General features: G+C 59.0%; 1 protein-coding gene across 1 annotated transcript; it reads left to right on the forward strand.

The window, feature by feature from the left end:
* IKBKE (inhibitor of nuclear factor kappa B kinase subunit epsilon) lies at window positions 1-25,441 on the forward strand. Its single transcript, XM_070384589.1, is given in 23 exon segments — window positions 1-385; window positions 947-1,021; window positions 2,958-3,077; window positions 3,720-3,860; window positions 4,203-4,242; window positions 4,245-4,331; window positions 5,862-6,043; window positions 7,057-7,217; window positions 8,003-8,113; window positions 8,421-8,600; window positions 9,232-9,428; window positions 10,628-10,692; window positions 10,781-10,872; window positions 10,995-11,081; window positions 14,198-14,273; window positions 14,389-14,501; window positions 16,218-16,294; window positions 18,684-18,723; window positions 19,609-19,710; window positions 21,371-21,467; window positions 22,167-22,279; window positions 22,478-22,549; window positions 24,148-25,441. Coding segments are annotated over 21 exon segments (2,154 nt in total). The 5' UTR covers window positions 1-385; window positions 947-1,021; window positions 2,958-2,990; the 3' UTR covers window positions 24,182-25,441.

The raw sequence follows: 25,441 nt of genomic DNA on the forward strand, positions 1-25,441 counted from the left end.
AGTTCCAAACTTCCCTGCTCAGGCGAACCAAAGGGAGATACAGAAATAACACCCCGCAGCCCACCACAGCCGCCCAGCCTCAGTGCCCGGCCTCTTTCGTGGCTCAGACCGGGTTCTGTTGCCTGCACTTGGGAACTCAGAGCATCCTCTTTCTCCTTCCTGCCAGGCTGGTGGCAGCCGCCAGCTGCCTCTGTCTCTTTAAGAGAGAGAAGGAACGAAATCAGGAAGTGGGAGAGAGTGGAGAGCCGAGGGCTGAGTTTCTTCAGGTCTCCGAGACCCGTGGCCACCAGGATGCTACGGATGTGGCCCGTGCAGGGCAGCAAGCCCTGAAAGTCTGGGGGTGCCTCGCAGTCCCACAGCCTGCCTGTCCCACAGCTGAGATGGGGTGAGTGTGCAGAGTCCACGCTGAGGGGAGGAGGGTTGAATGGGGGCGTCTGGGAGCCAGGCGGCTGCAGGACAGCAATCAGCGAAGTGCCAGGGTGCTGGCCGGCCAGGGTCAGCTCTGCGGGCTCCTGCCCCTGCCGCGTATCTCTCTGAGGCTGCTGCCCCCTGCCCCGAGGTGCCCTGTGCACCATCTCAGATGGGCACCCTTGCAGAGGACGGCTTGGAGGCCCTGAGAGGCAGGGAGGGTTTTACAGCGCAGAGGAGAACTCAGACACTCCCGTCCAAGCGTCGGATGCCAGCCTCCAGCGCTGCCTCTGTAATTTCCTTTTCTGCCTCCCTTCTGGGGCTGACTCTCACCTCTCCTAGGGTCCTGCTCACTGGCCAGAGCCCCTGGAGGGTGGGAGTGGCAAGGACAGTCTCCTGGAGCGGGATCGGTCTAGGCTGGAAACCCCCGGCTCTGTGGGGGAGGGTGACAAACAGGAAGGGGTTAAAGGGCTGATGGAGGCTGAGAGTGAACAGCGCCCAGGGCTGCCTCTCATCCGCCCTCCTCTTTCCGGTGCAGCTCAGCTCCTGGACTGGCCACAGACAGAAAGCACAGCACACTCTTGCCGGGGAGAGTCTCTGCCTGATCCGCGGGGTAAGTGCTTCTGGCGGCTGTAGCACCTGGAGACGGAGGGGGAGGGGTGGGGCAGCTGGTTCGTGGCTCCGCTGCCCACCACCCTCTTCGGTCCCAGCACCGCCCTTCTGGGCACCAGCTGCTGCGCTGGGGGCCGAAGAGCATGCACACCTGACCAGATGTGTTGCTGTCGGACCTGGGCACAGCCCTGGCGGGACCAGGAGAGAGCCCAAGGCACGCCAGCCCTGTGGGACTCTGCTCTCTGCGCCAGCTGCCCTTCCCTCGCACCTACAGCTACGCAAGGCCCCAGCACCAGCCCTGGGGAGGACTCTGGAGGAGCTGATGCCTCCCCTGGCTGGACCTTCGGCCTTGATTTCAGGATATCCTACCTGGTTCCTCAGCCCCAGGCCCGCAGGCTGATTCCTCCACAGCCTTGGAGGGGAAAACCTCACCAGCTTATTTCTGCTGAGCTATTACCTCATCTTCAGAGAGACTCATCCCTTCACAGCTTCTATAAAACGCAAACACCAATCCATCTTCTTAAACTGGAATTGACCCCTGATCTCTCCAAGTGGCCTCTGGCTCAAGGGATTGACCTTCTTAAGATTCCCATTAAAAAAAAAAAAAGCTTACAGAGAGAAGGCTCGAAGCTAAGGAGCCGTGGGATTCCAGGCATGGTGACCCTAGGGTTGACCACCTTTGAGACGGTAGAACAGGAAGCAGCTCTGGCTAGTCCGGCCTCATCCGAGAGTATCTAGGGGGTGGGGGCCCCTCTCATGAAGACCAGCCCTGGCCCCGCTCTTCAGAGCAGCCCTGAATGTAACTCCTGAGGCTGCTTGCTCTGCAGTCAGTTGATTGAGAGGAACTGGCGTTTGGGGAGAAGGGCGTGGGGGCAAATACGGGGAACAGAGCCGCAGAGGGGTTTCAGATCCTCCAGAGGCCGCCAGAGCTTCTGGATGTGATGGTCTCCTGCTTCCCCTAACCCTCCACACACACACACACACACACACACACACACACAAAAACACCCATGCATACATGCTCACACACACACACACCGTGCATACATGCTCACTCACACACACACACACCCGTGCACACATGCTCGCTCACACACACACACATGCTCACAAACACACACACCGTGCATACATGCTCACTCACACACACACACACCCGCGCATACATGCTCACTCACACACACACACCCGTGCACACATGCTCGCTCACAGACACGCTCACACACACACACACCCGCGCATACATGCTCACTCTCACACACACACACGTGCACACATGCTCGCTCACACACACACACGCTCACACACACACACACACCCGCGCATACATACATGCTCACACACACACACACACAAACACACTCGTGCACACATGCTCGCTCACACACACCTCCCTGAGCAGCGCTGACCTAGCCAGGCCGGCTTGCTGGCCGTGGCTGACAGCAGCAGGAAGTGGTGGCCCCGGGAGCGCTGGGGAAGGCCCCGGCTCGTGTTGCAATCCTGGAGATTTCTGGTGATGTGGGTGACGCTGTCTGACCTGGAGCCGTTCCTTCAAGCACTTTCTGCTTCCTGGGACAATCCAGGCCTGGATGCCAAAACCCAGAACTGCCAGTGCGGAGGAGAGGTGGCAGAGAAACGGGCTTGTCCCTGCAGAGTGGCCTGCCTGGGGTGGGGACGACAAGAACATGCGGAGTCGGGAGGGGACAGAGCCCTGCGAGGGGACCGGGCCAGGCTGTGTGCTGAGGGCCTGGTGGCGGGGCTTCTTTTGGGGGAAGTTACTTAGTCTTCCTGTGCTTTCCATTTCTGCCCCTGCCCCCTGGCCTCCGGAGTGATTGTGTGGAGCCCCTCAACGGGGTGGTCTCGGGCACAGCTACCAGCTGGGTCCCCAGTGTCCATCCCGGGTCAGGGGCCGCCCTGGACACCAGTGTGCTCTTTAGGGCGGAAGGCGGCCGGCCGGCCGGACGCAGGAGATGCAGAGCACCGTCAACTACCTGTGGCACACGGACGACCTGCTGGGGCAGGGGGCCACGGCCAGCGTGTACAAGGCCCGCAACAAGGTGGGAACCCCCCCGGCCCGCCCTGCCCCGCACCCGGGAAGGCGGTCCCCAGCGGGCCTTGGGGTTGCGGCGTGTCTGGGCAGGCTCCTCTGATCTGCACTGTCTGAGGCAGGGCAGGGGTGCTGGGGTCTGAAAAGGGCTTCTGGGGTGATGCCCATTGGGCACGCTTTGGGGCTGGAGAGAGAGGGACAAAGACGTAACCCAACGTCCAGGGGAGCTGGCGGCAAATCTAGGAACAGCAGGGGGCAGCAGGACCCGTTTGGATTTAACCTGCCTTTATCGCATTGACGGCTGTACTGGATACATGAGACGCACCGCACTGTCTTGGACTTAAGCGCTGAAGCCAGACAGGACGGTGCTGCTAACAGCCCGTAGTTACTGCCAGTAGCAACAGCAGCAGTAACACAAACCGGCCCCTCCCGGGTATCAGGTGTGCCAGGGTCCTGTCATCTCCCCGTGCTATGGTCAGGCCTGGCCATGGGGCCCCCTGGGGAGGGGAAGGAGCTCAGGGTGGGAGCCCCCATCCCCAACCAGGCTACCCTGGCTCATCCCTGGGGTTAGCTCTTCCGAGTCTGAACGGAAACTGGGAGGCAGGGTGTGCTTCCCAGGGCAGGGGTGCCACTTCTGTTACCCCCACGGCAGAAATCTGGGGAGCTGGTTGCTGTGAAGGTCTTCAACACGGCCAGCTACCTGAGGCCCCGCGAGGTGCAGGTGAGGGAGTTTGAGGTCCTGCGGAAGCTGAACCATCAGAACATCATCAAGCTCTTCGCGGTGGAGGAGACGGTGGGTCCGGTGCTCGGTCAGAGGAGTGCAGTCTTGTCTTTGACCCAGTCAGGTCACGGAATAATAGAGACCCGGCACACACTCATAAGTGGGTCACCTAGAGAGGAGGAAAGGCTGCCAAGGGGCTGGGGGCACTGCACAGGACAATCAGGCTGTGGTGTGGGGCCTAATCAAGGAAGGCTTCCTGGAAAAGGTGACCTTGGGCTCAGTTTGAGGTCAGAGGAGGGAAGGCCAGCCAGAAGTGGAAACCTATAAAATGGGGGCTCTGGGCCCGTGGCCGAGCCACCGCAGCTCTGGAAAGAGGAGAAGTGCCCTCCCCAAGACCCCGTCCCTCTCCCACAGGGGGCTGGCCGGCAGAAGGTACTGGTCATGGAGTACTGCTCGGCGGGAGCCTGCTGAGCGTGCTGGAGAGCCCCGAGAACGCCTTCGGGCTGCCCGAGGACGAGTTCCTGGTGGTGCTGCGCTGCGTGGGTGAGCCCCTCCCTGACGCCCCGGGTGTCCCCTCCCCTGCCCAAGCCAGCCCCAGACCCCGCCCTCAGCGGCAGGCAGAGTCCCAGGGGGTGTGCTGTTTCTGGAAGAAGCATCCAGACACAAGAACGCTGGCACCTAAGAGGCGCCCCGCGCACAGACCTGGGACAGACGCTAGTGAGCGGACAGAACCCAGGGTCTTCTTCCTGCAGACTGGTAGTTTACAACTCCAGTTCCAGAGTACAATTAAAAACACCGTTGTTCATGACGGCACGATTCATGATGCTGTTGTGATTCATAATGCTGTTGCTGTTCAGCTGCCCAGTCGTGTCCGACTGTCAGTGACCCCATGGACTGCCTCCCTGTCCCTCACCGTCTCCTCTTGGCTATTGTTCTTGCCTCTTGGCTATAATGAATAGTAATAGCCAAAGGGCAAAAACAATCCACAGGTCAGACAGGTGAATGGATAAACAAAGTGTGCAACATGCAGGTGACGGATTAACTAGTCTTAAAAAAGAAGGAAATTCCGACACTTGGATGAACCTGGAAGACACTGTGCTGAGTGAAAAAAGCCAGCCACACAAGGACAACTACTATATGATCCTTTTTATATGAGGAACCTAGAGGCACCCCACTCCAGTACTCTTGTCTGGAAAATCCCATGGATGGAGGAGCCTGGTGGGCTGTAGTCCATGGGGTCGCTGAGGGTTGGACACGACTGAGCGACTTCACTTTCACTTTTCACTTTTCACTTTCATGCATTGGAGAAGGAAACGGCAACCCACTCCAGTGTTCTTGCCTGGAGAATCCCAGGGACGGGGGAGCCTGGTGGGCTGCCGTCTATGGGGTCGCACAGAGTCGGACACGACTGAAGCGACTTAGCAGCAGCAGCAGAAGAGAGATTCAGTCCATGGCAACAATAAGTAGAATGTGATTGCCAGCGGCTGAGGGTGACAGGGTGGAGAGTGAGTGCTTAATGGGTGGAATTCCTGTCTGGGACACTGACAGAGGTCTGGAGACACACGGTGATGCTGCACAGCCATGTCAATGTATTTAATGCCACTGATGCGTACACTTAAAAATGGTTAAAATGTAAATTTTGTTAGGTAGGTAGTTAGTGTTAGTCGCTCAGTCGTGCCCGACTCTTTGCAACCCCATGGACTGCAGCCCACCAGGCTCCTCTGTCCATGGGATTTTCCAGGCAAGGATACTGGAGTGGGGTGCCATTTCCTTCTCCATTGTTAGGTACAGTTTACCACAATTTAAAAAAAAAGATGGGGAGTAACTGAGCGCCCTCCGCTGGGAAGCAGAGCCACCATCCTCTCAGGTTTCCAGGGAACCACAGGCTACCCCGACACTCCACGCCCTCGAGACCCCTGTCCCTTGCCCCATGTCCATCTCTGTCCTCCTGCTGTTCCCGAGGCCCCTGGGGACCCCTGGGTGTCACCCTCTGTCCGTGGCTCCTCCCCGGGACGGGCCCCGCCGCTGGGCCGGCCCCAGCTGGAGCCACTAGCAGCCCCACGTCTGTGGCAGCGGCCGGCATGAACCACCTGCGGGAGAACGGCATCGTGCACCGCGACATCAAGCCCGGGAACATCATGCGCCTGCTGGGCGAGGAGGGCCAGAGCATCTACAAGCTGACTGACTTCGGGGCCGCCCGCGAGCTGGACGACGACGAAAAGTTCGTCTCAGTCTACGGCACCGAGGAATACCTGGTGAGCGGCGTGGGGGCTGGCCTGCGCCCTGGGACTCTCGGCGCCCCTCTGGGGGCCCCGTCCAATCCCCCTGGGGCCAGGAGGGTCATCCCTCACCCCTAACCCTAACCCCAGAATAATTCATTCTCTTCTCCAAGGCCAAAAGGTCAGTGCTGAGGCCTGCCCAGACTCCTTTCCAGGCCCCCTGCCCAGATCCCTGCCCAAACCCCCTGCCCAGACCCCCTGAATAGACCCCCTACCCAGACCCCCTGCCCAGGGCCCCTGCAGAGACCCCCTGCATAGACCCCCTGCCAGGTCCCCTGCCCAAACCCTCTGCCCAGACCCCCTGAATAGACCCCCTGCCCAGGCCCCCTGCATAGACCCCTGCCAAGGCCCCTTGCCAGATCCCCTGCATAGGCCTCCTGCCCAGGCCCCCTGCCAGACCCCCTGCATAGACCCCCTGCCAAGGCCCCCTGCATGGACCCCCTGCCAGGCCCCCTGCATAGAACCCCTGCCCAAGCCCCCTGCCAGGTCCCCTGCATAGACCCCTGCCCAGGCCCCCTGCATAACCCCCTGCCAGGCCCCCTGCATAGAACCCCTGCCCAGGTCCCCTGCATAGACCCCCTGCCCAGGCCCCTGCCAGGTCCCGTGCATAGACCCCCTGCCCAGGCCCCCTGCATAGACCCCCCTGCCCAGGCCCCCTGCCAGGTCCCCTGCATAGACCCCCTGCCCAGGCCCCCTGCATAGACCCCCCAGCCAGGCCCTGGGCTAGGCCTCCCTTGTTCAATCAAGCCCTTGATCAGATCCTCGTGGAGGATGGAGCCCTGCTGCTCACCACTTTCCCCAGAGCAGAGGCTGATAAGCCTGTGGCACACTCACTTTGGAGATGACCCAGGAGATGTATTCTGACAGTTCTGCTTCCTCCTGGAGGTGGGAGAAGGCAGTCTGAATGGGGGGGGCGGGCGGGGTTCCAGGGGTGCTCAGGCCCTTGCCCCCTCCCCGTCCCTGACTGCTCTTTGGTTCCCCGGCGGCAGCACCCTGACATGTACGAGCGGGCAGTGCTTCGCAAGCCCCAGCAGAAAGCTTTTGGGGTGACTGTGGATCTTTGGAGCATCGGGGTGACCCTGTACCACGCAGCCACCGGCAGCCTACCCTTCGTCCCATTTGGCGGGCCCCGGCGCAACAAGGAGATCATGTACGGCGACCCATGGGGACCCACGGGGACCACGTGGCAGGGGGCGGGCCTGGGCATCCCGCTGGTCCCTGCTGGGTCCCCCATTCGGCCTCTGACGGTGGGCCCAGAGGGCCTGGAGTGCACACACAATCCCTTTAGATGCTTGGATGTCGGTCCATCAGACAAGAAGCCACGCCTTGTCCCTGGCTGATGGGAGACCACATCTCAGTCCAGTGCTTCCCTTGAGCCCCACCCCAACCCCACTTGGGCTGACCACATCTCAGCCGAGGTTCCCAAAGCAATCTGTCCAAGGTCACAAAGCCTGCCAGGGCAAAGAACAGGGTGGGGGTAGGAGCAAGAATCCAGCCTCCTGATCCCAGGTCCCTCGGGGTTTCCCGCTGTCTTATCCAGAGGCTGTGGCTGCTCTCACTGAGGGCACCACCAGAGAAAAGAGGTTTCAGGTGGATTTGCAGGAAGGTCGGTGCTCCTTCAGCTCAGGGGTCAAGCCGGGCGGAACCGTGCTAAGTTAGGGAAAGGGGAAGGAGTCTGCCTTGGGTCAGGGCTGGCAGGGTAGCTGGACTTTAGAGGAGGGAAGGGTGGACTGTGGGGTGCAGGGGAGGGGACTGACCAAGCACAGCACTGGCACGTGGGGAAGCCAGGCAGGCACGGATGAGTGGTGAGGGGCTGATGAAACAGACAGAGGAGCCAGCAAGTCTCTGAGCCTCCAGGCCGAGTCTGTCCTCCCTTGGAAGCATCATGGGCTGGGCAGGGGGTCCTGGTGACCTGGTCCTGCCCACCCACCCCAGGTACCGCATCACCACAGAGAAGCCAGCCGGGGCCATTGCGGGCACCCAGAGGCGGGAGAATGGGCCCCTGGAGTGGAGCTACACCCTGCCCATCACCTGCCAGCTGTCCATGTGAGTGAGAGCCTGCAGGAGAGGGGATGCGGACCCCAGCCCAGCCCTGGGTCCTCCTCTCAGCAGAGGCCTGGCCCAGCAGGAGCCCCTGCTGTGCCACTGGCTTAGGTTCCCCCTTCTCCCTTCCCGGCCCCAGTTTCTCCCCCTGGAGCTGGAAGACCCTTTGGCTTTTCCTCCCCACCCTACCCTGCCACGCCCGCTCAGTCCTGGCTCTCCAGGGCTTTCTCAGTCCACGCCCCCATTTACCTCCTCCTGGAGGTTAAGTCTGGGCCCCCAGCCCCTGACTCTCTCCGTGTCCCGGGGGCAGGGGTCTGCAGAGCCAGCTGGTGCCCATCCTGGCCAACATCCTGGAGGTGGAGCAGGCCAAGTGCTGGGGCTTCGATCAGTTCTTCGCGGAGACCAGCGACATCCTGCAGCGAGGCGTGATCCACGTGTTCTCCCTGCCCCAGGCCGTCCTGCACCGCGTCTACGTCCACGCGCACAACACGTGAGTGGCGCAAGCGCGGGGCCCCTCCTCTCCGTCCCGCCCCCCACGCCCCCCAGCCCCGCCCCGGGCCCAGGGGCCTGTCCCGCCGGGCTCTGTGGGGCGCTCAGATAGGGAAGCTTCTGGGTCCAGTCTCAGGTTGGGGAAGTACTAGTTCCATCAAGTTAACCACTGTTCCTTGCTGGGAACTTGAGAGATTCAGCAACCTTTACAAAGCTGACGTGCATTAGAAACCTCTTGAGGGGCGTGTGTGTGTGCAAGCACACGCTCACCGCCAGTGCACTCCCCAGTGGACTGCTCGTAGAACCCTTTGTTTCTGGAGCTTGCTTGGGGACTAGGTGAGTCCTACCTAGTCCTGGGTGACCCTAGGGGACAAGGCTCCCTGGGTGCCTCTAGGGAGCGTGGTAGGAGGGGCCGTGAAGGCAGAGTCTGGACACTGGACTTTGTCTCCATCTGCTTCAGGACACCACCTCTACCCTTTGTCTCCCAACCCTGGAGAAGAAAAATCTCCCAGTCCCTCCCTCTGAAAAGCAGAGCCCAAGTCTTAGCTGTGTGTGGGTCACCCTGACGCTGATTCCTGCCTGTTGACACCCCCTCGCCTCCTCCTCTCCTGCCTCTGTTCCTGGTTTTCTAGGATAGCCATCTTCCTGGAGGCCGTGTACGAGCAGACCGGCGTGGCCCCCCAGCACCAGGAGTACCTCTTTGAGGGTCACCTGTGCGTCCTCGAGCCCGGCCTCTCTGCTCAACACATCGCCCACACCACAGCGAGCAGCCCCCTGACCCTGTTCAGCACAGCCAGCGAGCCCCCCAAGGGGCTGGCCTTCAGGGACCGTGAGTAGGGCCATCCAGGCTGGACCTTTTCTCCTCCTCACTTTCTCTTCCAAGGGCCAGAGGCTTATAATCCAGGATACTGGTTCATTTGATTTGTGGGTATGTCTTTGGGCCCCTGGGGTGTGGAGGCATCTCTGGGTTCTAATTCCGTAAACGCCTCTGAAATGCCGTGGGACTCGGGCCGGTGGCTGGACCAACCTGCGTCACGGCATCCAGAGATCTGTGATAGAAACTCCAAGGGAAACAGGGAGGGCTGGATTTCACCTGCTGTCTTCAGTCCATGCCTGACGGGAAACCTCTGAGTTTGTGTTGGAGGCGCAGGGGCCCAAGCTGCTGGAGAGAAGGGCAGGCGGTCAGGGGCCCAGAGCTCTGTTCTGCAAGTTCTAGCAAAAAATCACTCCTCGTTTGAATGATGCCAATTTCTTCCTCCTTCTCAGGGTCCCCAAGGCTGGGAGGGGAATTCACCTTAAAACCCCCGAGTGTGAGGAGTGTTAGTCACTCAATTGTGTCCCACTCTTTGGGACCCTGTGGACTGTAGCCCTCCAGGCTCCTCTGTCCATGGAATTCTCCAGGCAAGAATACTGGAATGTGTTGCCATTCCCTTCTCCAGATCTTTCCCACCCAGGGAGTGAACCGGGGTCTCCTGCATTGCAGGTGGATTCTTTACGGTCTGAGCCATCAGGGAAGCCCCAGTTCCTTCAGTCCTGTGGGACTCTGCGACCCCAGGGGCTGGGAGGAGTGGTTTGAGTCTCTTTTCTGCTGCCTTGGCTGTCGTTCTCCAAAGTGGGCACAAGGGGGCAGTGAGGGGCTGCAGTTGTAAAAAAAGCACTGCGACTGCACTTTGCTCAGTCGTGTCCAACTCTTGCAACCCCCTGGACTATACAGTCCTTGGATTCTCCAGGCCAGAATACTGGAGTGGGTAGCCTTTCCCTTCTCCAGAGGATCTTCCCAACCTAGAGATTGAACCCACGTCTCCTGCATTGTGGGCAGATTCTTTACCCGCTGAGCCACCAGGGAAACCATAAAGAAGCACACTCACGGCATTTAAGACTTAGGAGGTGGGGCTCCAGGCAAGCCAGGAAGCTGGAGGCGGCCAATAGGCGGTGCGGGCCGACTGTGAGCTGGGGCTGGGGAAGACGCGCTCAGACCTCGCCCAGGGCCAGACGGGCGTCCCTCCCTGACCTAGTCTTCATCCACAGCCGCTCTGGATGTTCCCAAGTTTGTCCCCAAAGTGGACCTGCAGGCAGATTACAGCACAGCTAAGGTGAGGGGGCGGCCGCCGGCTGGCAGGGAGGAGGGTTCCTGCAGGGGTCAGGGTGCAGGATGTCACCCTGCCCCGCTGTGTGTTTCAGGGCATCTTGGGTGCCGGCTACCAGGCCCTGCGGCTGGCACAGACTCTGCTGCGGGGGCAGGAGCTGACGGTTCGGGGGCTGCACTGGTTCGTGTGAGTGCCCTGAGGGCTGGGTGGGTGGGCAGGAGAGGCAGCCCAGGCCCCCTTCAGCACCGCCCTGGGGCTGGGCCCTCGGTTCCAGAAGGAGGCAGCTCTGATCGGGCTCCCTTCGGCAGGGAGATGCTCCAGGCCACGTGCAGGCGGACGCTGGAGCTCGCGAGGATGGCTCTCCTCTTCCTCAGCAGCAGCCTCGGCCCTGAGAGGTGGGTGTCTCCCGGGGCGGGGCCGCAGCGGGCGCGGGGCTGGCCCCTCTTCTCTGTCTGTTCCTCTCCTGGGCTTTCCAACAGTGCCCTTTGCCTCCTCCAGTTCAGAGCTGCCAACCTCCCTGGCAGGCTGAGTGGAGAGAGCATGCCCCGCCCCTGCCAGCTGGCCGCACTCACCTCCCCCGCTTTCCAGTCCCTCTGGGCTGTGGGCCTGTGAGGACCCTGCCCCTCAGGCTCCGAGGCAGCGCCCCTGCCTCCAGGAGAAGGGGCCTCTGTCCTCCCCATCCGCTCTCTGAAAAGTGAGACCCTCAGCTGCCCCGGGCCCTGGGGCAGGGCTCTGGGAGAAGCACCCACACCCACACGGGGCCCCTGGGCCCGCAGGACGGAGGTGCAGGCAGGCTCATCCCCAGTATCCTCCTCCCGCCTCCCCTGGGCCTCTGCGTCCTCGCCTCCAAGGACTCCCTGTCCCAGTCCTGGGAGCTGCACACCCTCCACCCTCTGACTTGGGCCAGTTCAGGGTGATGGATTTGGAAAAGGGAGAGACTGGGGAGGAAGAAACCAAGCTGCAGGAAACGAGCCGCAGGAAGAGTCCCGTGGCCAGCGCACTGCTGGGCAGGTGCCCGCGCTGTGGTGCAGCTGGGAGAGGGGGCCCTGCGGCCCAGGGAACCCGAGGGCAACTGGAGCCATTCCTGGTGACAAGCGGTGACAGAGAGCAGAGGCTGTGCCGGACAGGCCTGGCCCCCCTGCCCCTCGTCCCGCAGCCCCTGTCCTCGGGAAGTCCTGGGAGTTCCCCAGAAGCAGGTCAGCACTGCAGACCCGCCTTCCTCCTGGCACCGGTCAGCAGCAGCTCTGACAGTGGACAGACAGGGCAGTGGCTGTGCACCGAGGGGGAGGCGGGGGTCTCCAGATGAGTCCCCGGCATGGCCGAGCCCCCGCCAGACGGTGGCAGAGACAAAGGGCTGCAGAGGGCGGGGTCGGCTGGCTGCTCTGGTGAAGCTCCTCTGGGCAGGGCTCTGCTAGGGCACAGAGCAGGCCTCCAGGGGTGATGTGGCCCCAGGCCTGCAGAGGGCCCCCATTTTCCTGGAGGAGACAGCCCTTCCCTGGCACGTGCAGGCGGCCGGACGGTTGGGTGAAGGGAGACTAGAAATGGGTAGAAGAAACCAGGGAGGTCTTCCTGGAAGAAGTGAGACTTTTTAAGGCCAGAATGTGAGTGAATAGCTGAAGGCCCTGTGCAGGGAAAGAGAAGGGGGCGGTGACTGGAGGGGTGGGGAGGTGCTGTGAGGTTTGCTGAAGCCGTGGTCATGGTGGAAGATGTCCTGCTGAGGAGCTGGAGAGGGACAGAGGGGAGGGGAGAATGCATGCAGCCCCAGGACCCAGTAAAATGACCAGTGAGGTTCCAGAGCGGGAAGGAAATGTGCAGAGAGCATTTGGGTGTTTGCCCGTCTTCCCTGGGCTGAGAGTGTGGGGCCCCAGGTAGCCCCAGGGCTGGAGTCGCAGGGTGTGCTGGTGCGGTTTCTCCCCATTGGGCTCCAGGGTCTCCCCTGAGGCATGGTGGGCGTGGAGAGTTCAGGGCCAGGAGAGTGCAGGGCCAGGAGAGTGCCTGCTCTGGGGCCGGTTTCGGCCCCCCAAGAAGGAGGGCGCTGGCCCAGGCTCATCGCTGACCCACAGCTGGTCTCCACCACCTGGTGCCTTCCCTACCTGGGCCCCTGTTTCCTCCTTTTCAAACTGAGAGGACTGACTGACCTCAGGGCCTCCCAGCCCGAGAGCCTCCCAGTCCTGTTCTTTGCGGGACATGCTCAGGCCGGCAGGCTCTTATGAGGTCTGATGACACTAGCTGCCTCCCACAGAGAACCCGAAACAATATTATGACCAAATCGCACATTGGAAGAGCCCAGGCACGTGGCACTAAGGGGCCGTCCTGCCAACCTGGAGCCTCGCCTCACCCCCGGACTTGAGCGCCCGCTCTGGGCTCTGGAGACGCCCGGGTACCCTGGCCTTTGTCCCAAAGCCCCCCTGCCATCTGTAGGCCCCACTCAGGCCCCAGGACTGACTGACGTGGGGACTCCCAGGGCTTCCCCACCAACAAAAAGACTGCTTTTGTGTTCTTTGATCCCACAATCACCTTTTATGGGAGCAGGAAGGAGGTTTCTGTCCCCATTATATGGGTGAAGAGCCTGAGGCTTGGAAGATAAAGTGATTACCCAGATCCTGCAGACAGGGGTGTGGCAGCCAGGGCTAGGACTCTGACCTGCCCCTCCCGACTCCTGGTCCAGCTGGGCTGGGCAGCCTCATCCTCTTCTGCACAAGTATCCCATGCCCTGAAATCCGTCCCTGTGCTGAACAGTCCATTCGACACTCTGTGTGGGGCGCTTGCTGGTGTGAGCACTGTCTTAGACATTGCAGGTGTGGTGGTGAGCAGACCTGCCCTGCCTTCCGGGAGCCCCCACCCCTTCCTGCCTGATTCTCTCCAATCCTCCTTCCTCCCCACCCCCGCCCTCCCAAAACACACAGGGTTCTCCTTCCCTAATTATTATGGTATAAAAACAGCATAATATGTTATGCTAATTGTACTAAGTTAGAAAATATAGACCAGCAAAAATGAAATTAAAATGCTATATCCTGCCACCAAAGAGACATGATATCTGCATATATCCGTGGTTTTCTGGTACCTGTGTGTGTTAACCAACATGGCATTTCCCTGTGCTTGCTATTTTATAACCTGCTTTTCTAAGCTTATGATCCTCCAGGTCAGTACATTTCATCTATAGGGCATGTCCATGTTCAGATTTCCCTAGTTATCCCCCAAGTGTTCTTTTCTGGCTGGTTTCACCCCAAACCGGGATCCAATCTGAGACCGCGCTTGGCGTCTGGTCGTTGTGTGCTTTTACTGTTGTTGTTGAGCCACTAAGATGTGTCTGACTTTTGTGACCCCGTGGACTGCAGCCACCAGGCTTCTCAGTGCCTGGGATTTCCCAGGTGAGAACACCGGAGTGGATTCCATGTCCTTCCCCAGGCAAACTTCCTGACCCAGGGATCGAACCCACGTCTCTAGCTTGGCGGGCGGATTCTTTGCCACTAAGTCCAATCCTTAGATCTGTTTTCACCCTTCCCTCGAGGTTTAGCGGCGTGGCCGGGGTGCCTGAGCTCCAGGACCTGAAGAGGACCGCAGAGCTGAGGTCCAGGCTGCGGAATGTGAGTGAGGCTGGGCTGATGGGTGGCCAGGAGCAGAGCTGAGAGCAGGGGTCTGGCCAGGCTCCCATCCGAGCCTCGCTGAGGACCCCACGGGGTCTGCCTTCGTGTCCCCCAGTTGGCCGAGGTCCTCTCCAGATGCTCCCACAATATCACAGAAACTCAGAAGACCCTGAGCGACCTGTGCTCTGAGCTGGTGAAGAACCGGGATCAGGTACATGAGGACAGAAGGTCTGTGGGATTTTCTTCTTGGCGGGCTGGAGGTGGGGCAAGGGCGGAGGCCGCAAAGGGCCGGGTGGCCCCGTTAGGAGTCCGCCCGCCTCCCCTCTTCTCTTGGCGAGGATGCTGGGGTCTGCGGATCGCGGTGGGGAACCCACGGCCCTCCCATGAGACTGCCCAGAAAAGGCAAGGATCTGGGGTCCCGCCCCAGCTGGGAGTTAGTGAATTACGAGTCTTAGAGGTGCAGTAGTTCTAATGGAAGAAACATCGCGTTCCCACCTCTTCGGAACCCTTGCTCTGGTCAGACCCTGGACTGGGTCCTCCTACTTCTATCATCTCAGGTCATCTTCAAATCAGTAATGATGCTACTACTCTTGTGCTCCTTTTATAGATGATGGGGCTTCGTAATGACAAAGGATAGGGCCCCAGGTCAGGTCTGCCTGCTTCCAGAGCCTGTATGGTTGGCCTACACCAGGGATTTACCCCTCTGAATCCCCAGTCTCCATTCAGACAAACAGGAAAATCCCCATCACCGCTTCCCCAACGGCCCGTGTGCGGAGCGCCTGCCTGCCTCCTGGGCTTTGACCAGGGCGTGGCCCGCTCCTCCAGCCCCCACAGTCAGTGTCTGCACAGAGCCACACGCCCCGGTCCCCAATTCTGAATTCAGAAAGCTCTGAACACCTCGGAGCTGATTCTTCACTGTCTTAGCTGCAGAACCTGCGCTAACTGACACGAGGCTCTTCCTGGTCTTTCTTTATCCCACTAAGTGACTGTTCTTACAGTCCTGAAGGTTGAAGGTGTGTGATGACGGGGTGCTGCCCTAGACTCCCCAGGGGCGTCCATGATACAGTGTATGCGTGCTGACCCACCTTTCTCAAATCAGAGGGTGGTTCTGAATTTGAAACACTTCTGGCTCCATTATTTTGGATAAAGACTGGACCTAGGATCTTGTCCACTCCAGATCCCAGGTTGGGGAGGGTCCTGGAGTCCACAGGATCCTGGGAACAAGCGTGGGCTCTCCAGAAATAGCGGAGACGGGGTCCTGGGTGGAGCTGCAGGGAGGAAGTGAAGCCAAACAGGCCGGGGGGTGGGGAAGAACTGCCCTCACACCCCAACATCTCCAACAGGGTGTGTCCTGGAAAAGAAAAGGACGAAACAGTCACGACCTTAGAGCCCAGGCTGAGAGGGTAGAGAGGTCATCTCCCGAGCTCCCTGTCTACAGGCAGGACCAAGGACCTGGAGTCATCCTCGTTTCAAACAAGGGTTGTTGCTTCTTTAAGTTCTTTCTCCTTGCGCAGAAAACACGACTTTTGCTTTTGCCAGGGGACAGAAGTTCCTCCTGGGCTCTGGCACGCAGGTGCCACCACCTCTCCTGTTCTGGGGCCCAGGGCTCCTTCCCAGAACCTCTTCTCAAGCCTTTTTGGGCAGCAAAGACCACCTTCCTGCCACGCGTCCTGCCTGGCTTCTTCTGTGTGTGTGTGTGTGTGTGTGTGTGTGTGTGTGTGAGAGAGAGAGAGAGAGAGAGAATAAACACAGGAGTGAGAAATGACTAGCTAAGCAGAAGATGCCTCAAACAGAAGAGTTACCCCACTCCCAGACTGGCCCCCAGAACTGTGGCCACCCAAAACGAGGCTCCTCCTGTAGGGAGACAGCCCGCTTCTCCCACAGCCGTCCCTGCCTCCCTCACCTTGACCCGTGCGGTTCGATTCTTCTGTCTCCTGCCCACAGCATCCAGCAGATTCAGTGCTGTTTGGACAAGATGTACCTCACCTACAAACAGTTCAAGAAATCCAGAATGAGGCCAGGTGAGCCGCGGGGAGAGCAAACCCCCTCCTCTCCCCTCCCTCCTTCCCTCCGGTTAGCTGGCTGTTCGTAATACCGCAGCAGCATCGGGTGGCGCAGCTGGGCTGGGGTACGGGAGGTGGGGAGGGGTGGGGGGCCCCCTACAGACCACTGAGGGGCCTGAGCCTTTCCTGCACCCATTGCCACCTGGGGGCTCCGCTGAGACCTGGGTGCTATAGGAAAGGCGGCCTGACCGAGACCCCCCATCTTCTCAGAGCACTTTATGGTTTAAGAAGTGATTCCCTGTCTGTGTGTCTCTGGCTCACTAAGGTCATCAAGCTTTCCAGAAAGGGGAGGATGAGGAGAAATACCAGTTAGCGTCGCTGGTGCAGGAAGGGGAGCCTGGGGAGGCCCCAGCTGGCTCGTGGGGTTAGGGAGGTAACACATTCCAGGAACTGACCCTCTTGCCCACGTGCCCCTAGCATTTCCTCATGTGCAGGAAATCGATGTTTGAGGGCTTGGGCTTGATTGCAAAGCTCTCTTCCACCCCTAAGATTATCTAAAAAGTACTGTCCCATAGAAATATAATGCCAGGCACATTTGTAGTTTTAAGTTAGCTAGTAGCCAAAATGTAAAAAGTAGAAACAGGTGAAATTTACTTTAATAATGTATTTTATTTCACCCAGTATATTCAGATTGTCGTTTCAGCATGTAATCCATGGAAACAATTATTAAAGAGATATGTTACAGTCTTATTCTGTGCTGAGTCTTCGCAGACCCTCGTGTATTTTACGCTTACGGGGCACCTCTATTCAGAAGCTAATTTCTTTAACAGAATTACATGTACTTTTACCAAAACAATAAAGCTGTGTTTGATAGGGAAAAAACGTTGCACACTGCTTTAGTTTTTAAATATAATCGAATTTGTTAAGTTAAAACAAAAATGCAGGTTCTCTGTCGTATCAGCTGCACTGGCCACACTCCAAGTTCAAAGCAGCCACACGGCCGCCGTGTTGGACATGCAGTTTCTGAAAGATGGTGGTCTCTCCTTGGGAGCCTCAGTCCTGCCTCTGGGTCTGACCTTGAAGGGAGCACAGCTCAGGAGATGGGAAAACCAAGACTGCCCTGTTCCTGAGGCCAGGGGGCCATGGGCTCAAGAAGCCTGGCCTGACACCCAGCTGACCACCTTTGCTGTGACGTTAGGAGACTTCCGGAGGTTTCTCTGCCTCCAACTCTGGAATCCCGCCATCTTGTGACCACTACACTGAGCACCTCCTGTGTGCTGGGCATTGTTCTATGGACAGTGGGTATATTTTTAAAAATTATGTGATGCTCATAAAAATCGTAAGACACTATTAACCTCCCATTTTATAGATAAGGAAACTGAGACACAGGAAAGTTAAGTAGCCCGAGCAACCTGGGTCCAGCTGCTTTGAGCCACCCCATTTTACAGCCTCAAAAAGAATTTCACTTGGATCAGTCTGTAAGAGTCCTTTATTCAAGTGTATAAAGAACCAGGACAAATAACACTTCACTGCCAACACCTGGGGAAAGATGGCATTGTAGAAAATGCCCCGTCATTTTCAGGGCACTTTCTCACTTTCCCTTCACTCCCATCCTGTGTGTTACAAGTGACGGATAAGGCAAAAATCAATTGCCTACAGCACCCTGCTACGATAACAGGAAGGAGGCAGACCCAGGCCTCGTCCCGGATCGCCTGGACCTCACAGTCAGCTGAGCGCAGGGCCCAGGACAAAGAGGCCAGGGAGGGAGGCGATTCCGCTATCAGGGGAGTGATGGGGGTGGGCAGCAAGAGACCCCCAGCGGCAGGAACCGCCTTATCACGTGTGTTTCTGCCGCTAACCAGAGGCCATTCCCCTGGAGTCCAGGAGAGGGCAGCACCTCCCCAGTGCAGAGAGCATTAGGCCGCAGCCAAGGCAGTGAGAAGCTCAGCCCTGCTGGCAACAGTGCTGGGCTGAGAAGGGAAGATCAAAGGTGGTGGCCTGGCTTGGGCGACCCCTTGCTGCAGAGCCCAGCTGTCCGCAGCCTGAATATTCAGGGACGGAGTCCACCAGCTGTTAGCATCTGCCTTGCGGGGAGGAGGACTGGATGAGGGGTCAGGTCACATCCTTCAAGGCCCATCTCATCCGCCGGTGCCCACCTGGAGCCCTAGGCGCCCGTCCCGCCACCCCCAATGAGTGGACTTGCCTGGCCCGCGTGGGCCTCTGCCTGCTCATAATGCAGGGTCTTGGGTGCTAGTCTCCCTCGGCCTGTCCTTCTGGCTCTGCAGGGCTGGGAGCGCCGGGCAGGGCCCAGGCTTCTGCCTTCACCCTTGCAGCTCGCCCGGCCCTCGCGCAGTCTGCTCTGCTGACCGATCGCATGCGTGACCTCAGCCCTGTCTGTCTCCTTCAGGGCTGGGCTACAACGAGGAGCAGATTCACAAGCTGGATAAGTGAGTGGCCTGTGCCCCAGCAGGCGGGTGAGCCGGAGGGTGGGTGTCGCCAGGGGACAGTGAGTCTCTGTGCCAGACACGAGGTGGTAAAGGGCCCTGGCCCCAGGCCCCAGCTGGGCAGGAGGAAAGCTGGGGGGCACTAACTCTGGGGCCGGGTTGGGGGCGCGTTTCTCAGCAGCAGTCTTGATGAGACTGGATTGACTCCTGGTATGAACACAATTGTATGAGGGCTTTCCTTTCCTGTTGCCCTCGCTGATTAACCATGTACCGCTTTATGCTCTGGGCTCTTTCTGCTCTAGCCCAGGCTCTCCTTTGGATGTCCCTCTGCTTCTCTGTCTCCTGGACACTCTCTTCTTCCAGGAAGCCTCCCTGACTTCATACTTATTTGAGGACTCACCCCTGACCACACACACACACACACACACACGACCATCTCTACTTCTCTCTGGGGGCTGAGCTCGAGTGTGTGTGTATTTCTCAAGACCCCTGATCCTTCTTGCACATGTCTCTGCTGGGGTGTGCTGTGTGCTGGTTGCTCTGACCATCACCATACATGAGAGCGAGCACCATCGCCTGCACCCCTGACTACACACACACACGCACGTGCACATAACCATCTCTCCTCTCTGGGGGCTGAGCTCGAGTGTATGTGTGTTTCCTGAGACCCCTGATCCTTCTCGCACATCCCTCTGCTGGGGTGTGCTGTGTGCTGGCCGCTCTGACCATCACCATGCATGTGAGCGAGCACCGTCACCTCCTTTGGGGAGGTGGCCCTGCTCTAGGCCAAGGGGATGGACACTTGGGCACTGGAGGCACCGGGAGTCTAGGCTTGTGCTCCGGTGGCTCTGGCTGCTCATCTCTGTGCCTCGGTTTCTGTCTTTTCAGGGTGAATTTTAGTCATTTAGCCAAAAGGCTCCTGCAGGTGTTCCAGGAGGAATGCGTGCAGAAGTACCAGGCATCCCTGGTCACACACGGCAAGCGAATGAGGTAACACTGGGCCTCCCTTCTGAACTCGGTTCCCAGGGCCCTCCAGGCCTGGCCCTTCCTGGCCTCAGACAGCCCTGGGCTTTGCAGAGCCCCCGCTGAGAGGGAGGCGGTACTAGAGGAGCAAAAGCAACAACAAAGAAAGGTGGTTCTGTGGCCCTGGGTGGACCAGGCAGTCTGCTGGGTGATTTCTGTTAACTCAGTCTCACAAGGTCTGCCCTCTGCAGTGGACACTATCACCCCATTTCACAGATGAGGAAACTGAGGCTCACAGAACAGCTGCTGCTTTAATACCACACCACTAGTAAATAGCAGCCCCAGGACTAGCATATGGGTATGACCGCATCTAAAATCTAGATTCTCTCCCTCGTCCCAGGTGGTTGTGTTCAGAAGCCCCCTCTCTGGGGACTGAGATGGGGACACGTGGCCTGGGAAGCAGGGGCAGGCGGGCCCCCATGTGGAGCCCCCTCCACGCTGTCCCCTGTGGGAGTGTTTGGTTTCTGCCCCTCAGACAAGCCCCTCCCTGAGACGAGAGGGCCGCTTCCCAGGAGCGGCGGGTTCTGAGGATGGAGAGGAGACTCAGCTTAGAAGACAGCTTCTGCCTCCCCTGCCGGAGGCCACCCTGCATTCTGACCTAATGGTCTGGAGTTGGGCTTGGCCAGTGGGCTTTGAATGCTGCTCAGTGATTCTACAGAGAAGGCAATGGCACCCCACTCCAGTACTCTTGCCTGGAAAATCCCATGGACAGAGGAGCCTGGTAGGCTGCAGTCCATGGGGTCGAGAAGAGTCAGACACAACTGAGCGACTTTTCACTTTTCACTTTCATGCATTGGAGAGGGAAATGGCAACCCACTCCAGTGTTCTTGCCTGGAGAATCCCAGGGATTTGGGAGCCTGGTGGGCTGCCGTCTATGGGGTTGCATAGAGTTGGACACGACTGAAGCGACTTAGCAGCAGCAGCAGCAGTGATTCTGATGCGTCACAGGGCTGAGAGTCGAGCAGTGGCTGAAGCCTCCGGGAGCTGGCGTCCTTTTAACGTTGTGGGGCAGTGTCCTTGCTCACTCCCTTTGCTTAGAGAGAGAAGAGAATTCTTAAAGAGTCTTTTTAAAATTAATTAATTTATTTTAATTGGAGGCTAATTACTTTACAGTATTGTGGTGGTTTTTGCCATACATTGACATGACTCAGCCACGGGTGTACACGTGTCCCCCATCCTGAACCCCCCTCCCACCTCCCACCCCATCCCATCCCTCTGGGTCATCCCAGTGCACCGGCCCTGAGCGCCCTGTCTCATGCATCAAACCTGGACTGGCAATCTGTCTCACATATGATAATATATATTGCTCTGGAGATGGGGGCGTCAGCAGGCCCTGGTTTGAGCATCCCAGAGCAGGCGTCTGGCCTCTCCAGAGCCTGACCCAGGCCCTCGCTTACTAAGCTTACTGGCTTGTGCGTCCCGGCCCGGGAGGGGCGTGCAGCCCCCACAGTGCTGGTTCTCCAGGACCCTCGTCAGCACCCTTACCTGGGGCAGGTGTGGGCTGAGGGCTCCTGGAAGGGCAGGGGCAGGGTGGGTGGCCAGCGCCCCAGCCTCTGCGTGGGAAGCCTCTCTGTGTCTGTGCTGGCCGGCGGTGGGCCGGGCCCTGACGCCTCTCTGCCCTCTCCAGGTTGGTGGACGAGACCAGGAGCCACCTGCGCCTGGTGGGCTGCTCCGTGGCCGCCTGCAACACGGAAGCCCAGGGAGCTCAGGAGAGCCTCAGCAAGGTGGGCCGCTTCGGGGCCCTAGCCGTGCCAAGCATGGCCGCGCCAGTCGGACGCCTGGGAGGCATCCGGGCCATTCCCCTGCCTCAGGGCAGAGCCGTGCTTGACCACGTCCGAGCACTCTGGTGTGGCGTGGAGGGTCTCTGACCCGCCAGGATAGAAGGCAGTGCCCAGCGTTCTCAGAACAAGCATGCTCGATAACAGGGCAGAGGCTCCTAAACCCTGGGGCATCTTCTGGGCCCCGTGCAACCTGGGAGGCTCCCCGAGGGAGGTGACCTGAACACTCCTTGGTCTTCTGATCTGTTCTGCTCAAAAGACCAACTCAGGCAACTCTGAGAGGCCACTTGCCTTGCCAGCAGGGACAGAGAGGGGCTGTTCTTCAAGGAGTAAGGCCCACACAGCTCCTCCTCTCCCCAGCACTGGACACATTCTTTCAGAGACGGTGCTGGGCTGCCCCCCACACCTTCTGCATCTTCTGACTCAACTGTGTCCTGACAGGTACAGGTCAGACACAGAGGGGAGCCTGACAGGGGAGCCCCATGCTCCCAGGATAAGAAGGGGGGGCTTGTGGGAAATTCCTGACACTCCAGGGATGTTGCCTGGGGATAATTTTGTTACGAGTTGCTTATGCCTCCCCGCACCTCCACTGCGCCCAGCACCTGAGCTGGCTTATCCCTTCTGACTAAAGTGTGGCTCTTTCAGATCCTTGACCGACTATCTCACCAGCTCCTGCAGGAGAGAACACAGGGGGCTCAGGCCTCCCCACCCCTGACAGCTCCTTATCCCAGCTCTGTGCTGAAGGACCTAGTTCTCCAGTAAGTGCCGGGGGGGTGGGGGTGTGAGCGTGTGAGCATGTGTGTGTGTGTGTGTTAGGGGCTTTGCCCCTTGCCAGGCCCGGTAGGCAGGAATGAGGCTCAGTGGGGCTGTCGGGGAGGGGGGCTCCCAGGAAAGGTCAGGCGGAGGCTCGCCTTGGTCCTTAGCCATCATTGCCTCTCTTGCTTGGCCTTGAACAGCATGCAGGAGCTCCATGGGGAGATGAAGGTGCTGGCATCTGACCTCCAGGACAACAACCGCATCATTGAAGGGTGAGGAGTGCCCGCTGTGCAGGGGTAGGGAGGCCGGGTCCTCAAGCAATCCTTGCCCCAGGGGGACAGGCCCCGTGCCTGCCCAGGCAGGTGTGATGACAGGGGTCCACAGTCCAGGGCTTTGACCTTGCCCCCAGGTTAGTCGGTGTGCTGACCAGGTGGAGGCTTTCACTGTGCTCTGGAGGATGTGGGTGGGCCTCAGGGCAGCCACGTGGATTTGTGGCCGTGTCCAGCTCTGCATGAACGTGGCCTCTACCTGACGCCCAGACCAGCTCCTTTAACCATACAACCCATCCTCAGAGTGGCGATGACCCAGGAAATGCAAAGCAGAGCTGGAAGAACTGGCTCAGCCTGCAGGCCCCCTGTTAGAGGCTCTGCGTCATCGTTAGACGGGAGTCCACTCCTGGGCTAGGGGAGGGTGGAAGTCGGGGGGATACTGGCAGATGCAGCGGGGCTCAGCCTTTGGATTTTGTGTAAAATTCACAAAAGAAAGCTGGAGAATAACAGAGTGACTGGCTTCTCATATTACCAAGTAAGCACCACTGGAAGGGAAAAAAGCCCTGCCATCTAGAAGTCTCACTTTCGAAGGTGCGTTTGAAAACCAAAGAGAAGGAAGGACACAATCTCAGAAGCAGGGGTGGTCCCGTTTACACATATACACACTCACACGTGCATACACGCACCTCCCGCGTCTTCCCCATCATCCTTACGCCTGTCACTTCCCCATCTGGGAACCAAAGAGTCTGCAGAGATTCCTACCGAGTGTGACCCTGCTTGCTCCTCACCCACCGTGCGGCCCCGGGAAGTTTCTTTGGCTCTGAGCTCCACCACATTCCCAGAGATTCCACCTCCTGGTGCTAATAAAGGGATTAAACGGGATGAGAGACGCACTGTGCTGGGAGGGAAGGGTGCACAGAGCCGGGATTCACTAAATGGCAGGTGTTCCCTGAGGTCCGCGGGAGGTAGGGAAGCTGGGAGCAGAGCTCACGGCTGCTCCTAGAGTTTCAGAGGGTCCTTGGGTTGGGGAGGCATCCCATGTCACATTCTGGCAAGAGGAGAACAGATCCTCCTAAATACCCACAGGGAGACGATTTGACAGCTTCTTAGAAAGATTTTCCGAAACAACCCTTAGGGGCAGGAAGTTCTAATTTTAGTGCCAACATAAATTTTCCTTGCTGTGATACGTAGTCTATTTACAGAGAGCTAACGTTTTTATTTTAGTGGATTTTTTTACTTCCTGATTCAGAGCTGTAACCAAAGAGCCTAAAGAAACCATCTGAATTCCGTCTCCCCTCCTCTTAACCCGAGGCCACAGTGGAATCCCCAGGGGAGCTTTTAAAAGGAACAGATGCCTGGGTCTTGGCCTCAGAGGCTCTGACTGCCGCTTGGAGTTGGGGATTTTCGTAAGCTTTCCCAGTGATTCTAAGGTGTAGCCAGGGATGAGAATAGAGTTCTTGTCAGGAGACACAGGCGCTCCGGGAGGAGAGCGGAGGGCCTGACCAGCCTGCTGCCCCTGAAAGCTGACGGTGCGGGTCCCCGGGCGGGGTTCTGGCCTCTCCACCTGGGCAGGAGACACTAACCGTGGCCTTTCTTTACAGGCTAAGCAGGATCCCACTGGCTCCTGACATCTGAGCTTGGGGATGTGCCCGCGGCATCCTGAAGCATTACGGTTGTTCAAGCACTGCCCGGCTGCCGGCACCGGGGACCCAACAGGACGGTGCCGGGTCCACCTCACCAGCCTACCTCCCTCCTGGCTGACAGCCGGGAGTCTCCAGCATTACCTTCTGCTGCCTTTCTTGGGGGGGCAGCGCAGCAGGCCCGGGAGCACCAGCCGGATCCCAGGCTGACCTGCACCCCTGCACGAGCCCGGAGCCAGCCCCCCTGTCTTCCTCACCGTGCAGCAAACCTGCCGGACGGTGGGGCCAAGGCTCCCAAACGCCCTCCCCCGGCCTGCCCCGGTGTGCAGGGCTTCACTCCTCAGGGAACAGAAGAGGGGGCCTCCCGGGGCTCCCCAGGGGGCCGGGGCAGACGACTCCATCCCCGTCTTCCTTCCTCTTCAGGTGATTGATGTTGAACAAATGGACCTCCCCCGTCTCCCATGGCTGCTGAGGGTCACCCGTCGAGGAATCAGGCATGACGGCCCGATTTCCCATTCCCTCCAGTCAGACCGAGCCTAAAGCTGAGGAACGGGGTGGTCAAGGCCGGGGCTGTGTCTCGGGGACCTTCCCCTCTCCCTCTGGGGCACCACCAGATTTGGGGGTTCACAGCCAGCGGCGTCGACAGTAGCTGTGCCGGTTAGCACAGTCCCATGAGGCCGGAGCCCCGAGGAAGTCAAGGCCTGCAGCTTTCAGAAATGAAATAAACAGGACCCTTTTCTGGGTGGCTGTCACTGGGCTGTTTCTGGAGGCAAGGAGGGCTCTAGGCTGCGTGTGCTCGGGGATCAGGGAGGGCTCTAGGCTGCGTGTGCCTGGGAATCTGTGAGAAGGACTAGGAGATGGAGGCAGGACAGCTCACTGCCTTTCCCTGAATGGGAGCCTGGTTTCAGGGAGGCGCCCAGGGAGGCTGGTCTCCTGCTGGGGTCTCTCTTTTCTGGCTCCATGTCACTTGAGGAACTGTGTAAGGGCCTAGAACTGGCAGGGAGGGTCTGTTTGGTTTTTTTAACCTCCAAACCTCCATCCAAGTGCCTATTCCTTTCCACGCACCCCCTACCACTGTTCAGCTGGTCCTAAATATCGGTTGAGAGCAGTCCTATGGGCCATTTTGTACATCCCCTCTTTTGCCCAGAAGCTGGATGGTGCCAGGGTGTGGCATTCAGATTTGTGCATGTCTAGTCTTTCCCTTGCAGGGTACCTCCCTTTCCCTTCACCAGAGCCGACTACCCTGCTGGCCTAG

The sequence above is a fragment of the Bos mutus genome, chromosome 16 (genome assembly GCF_027580195.1).
Source record: "Bos mutus isolate GX-2022 chromosome 16, NWIPB_WYAK_1.1, whole genome shotgun sequence".
Lineage (NCBI taxonomy): Eukaryota > Metazoa > Chordata > Mammalia > Artiodactyla > Bovidae > Bos > Bos mutus.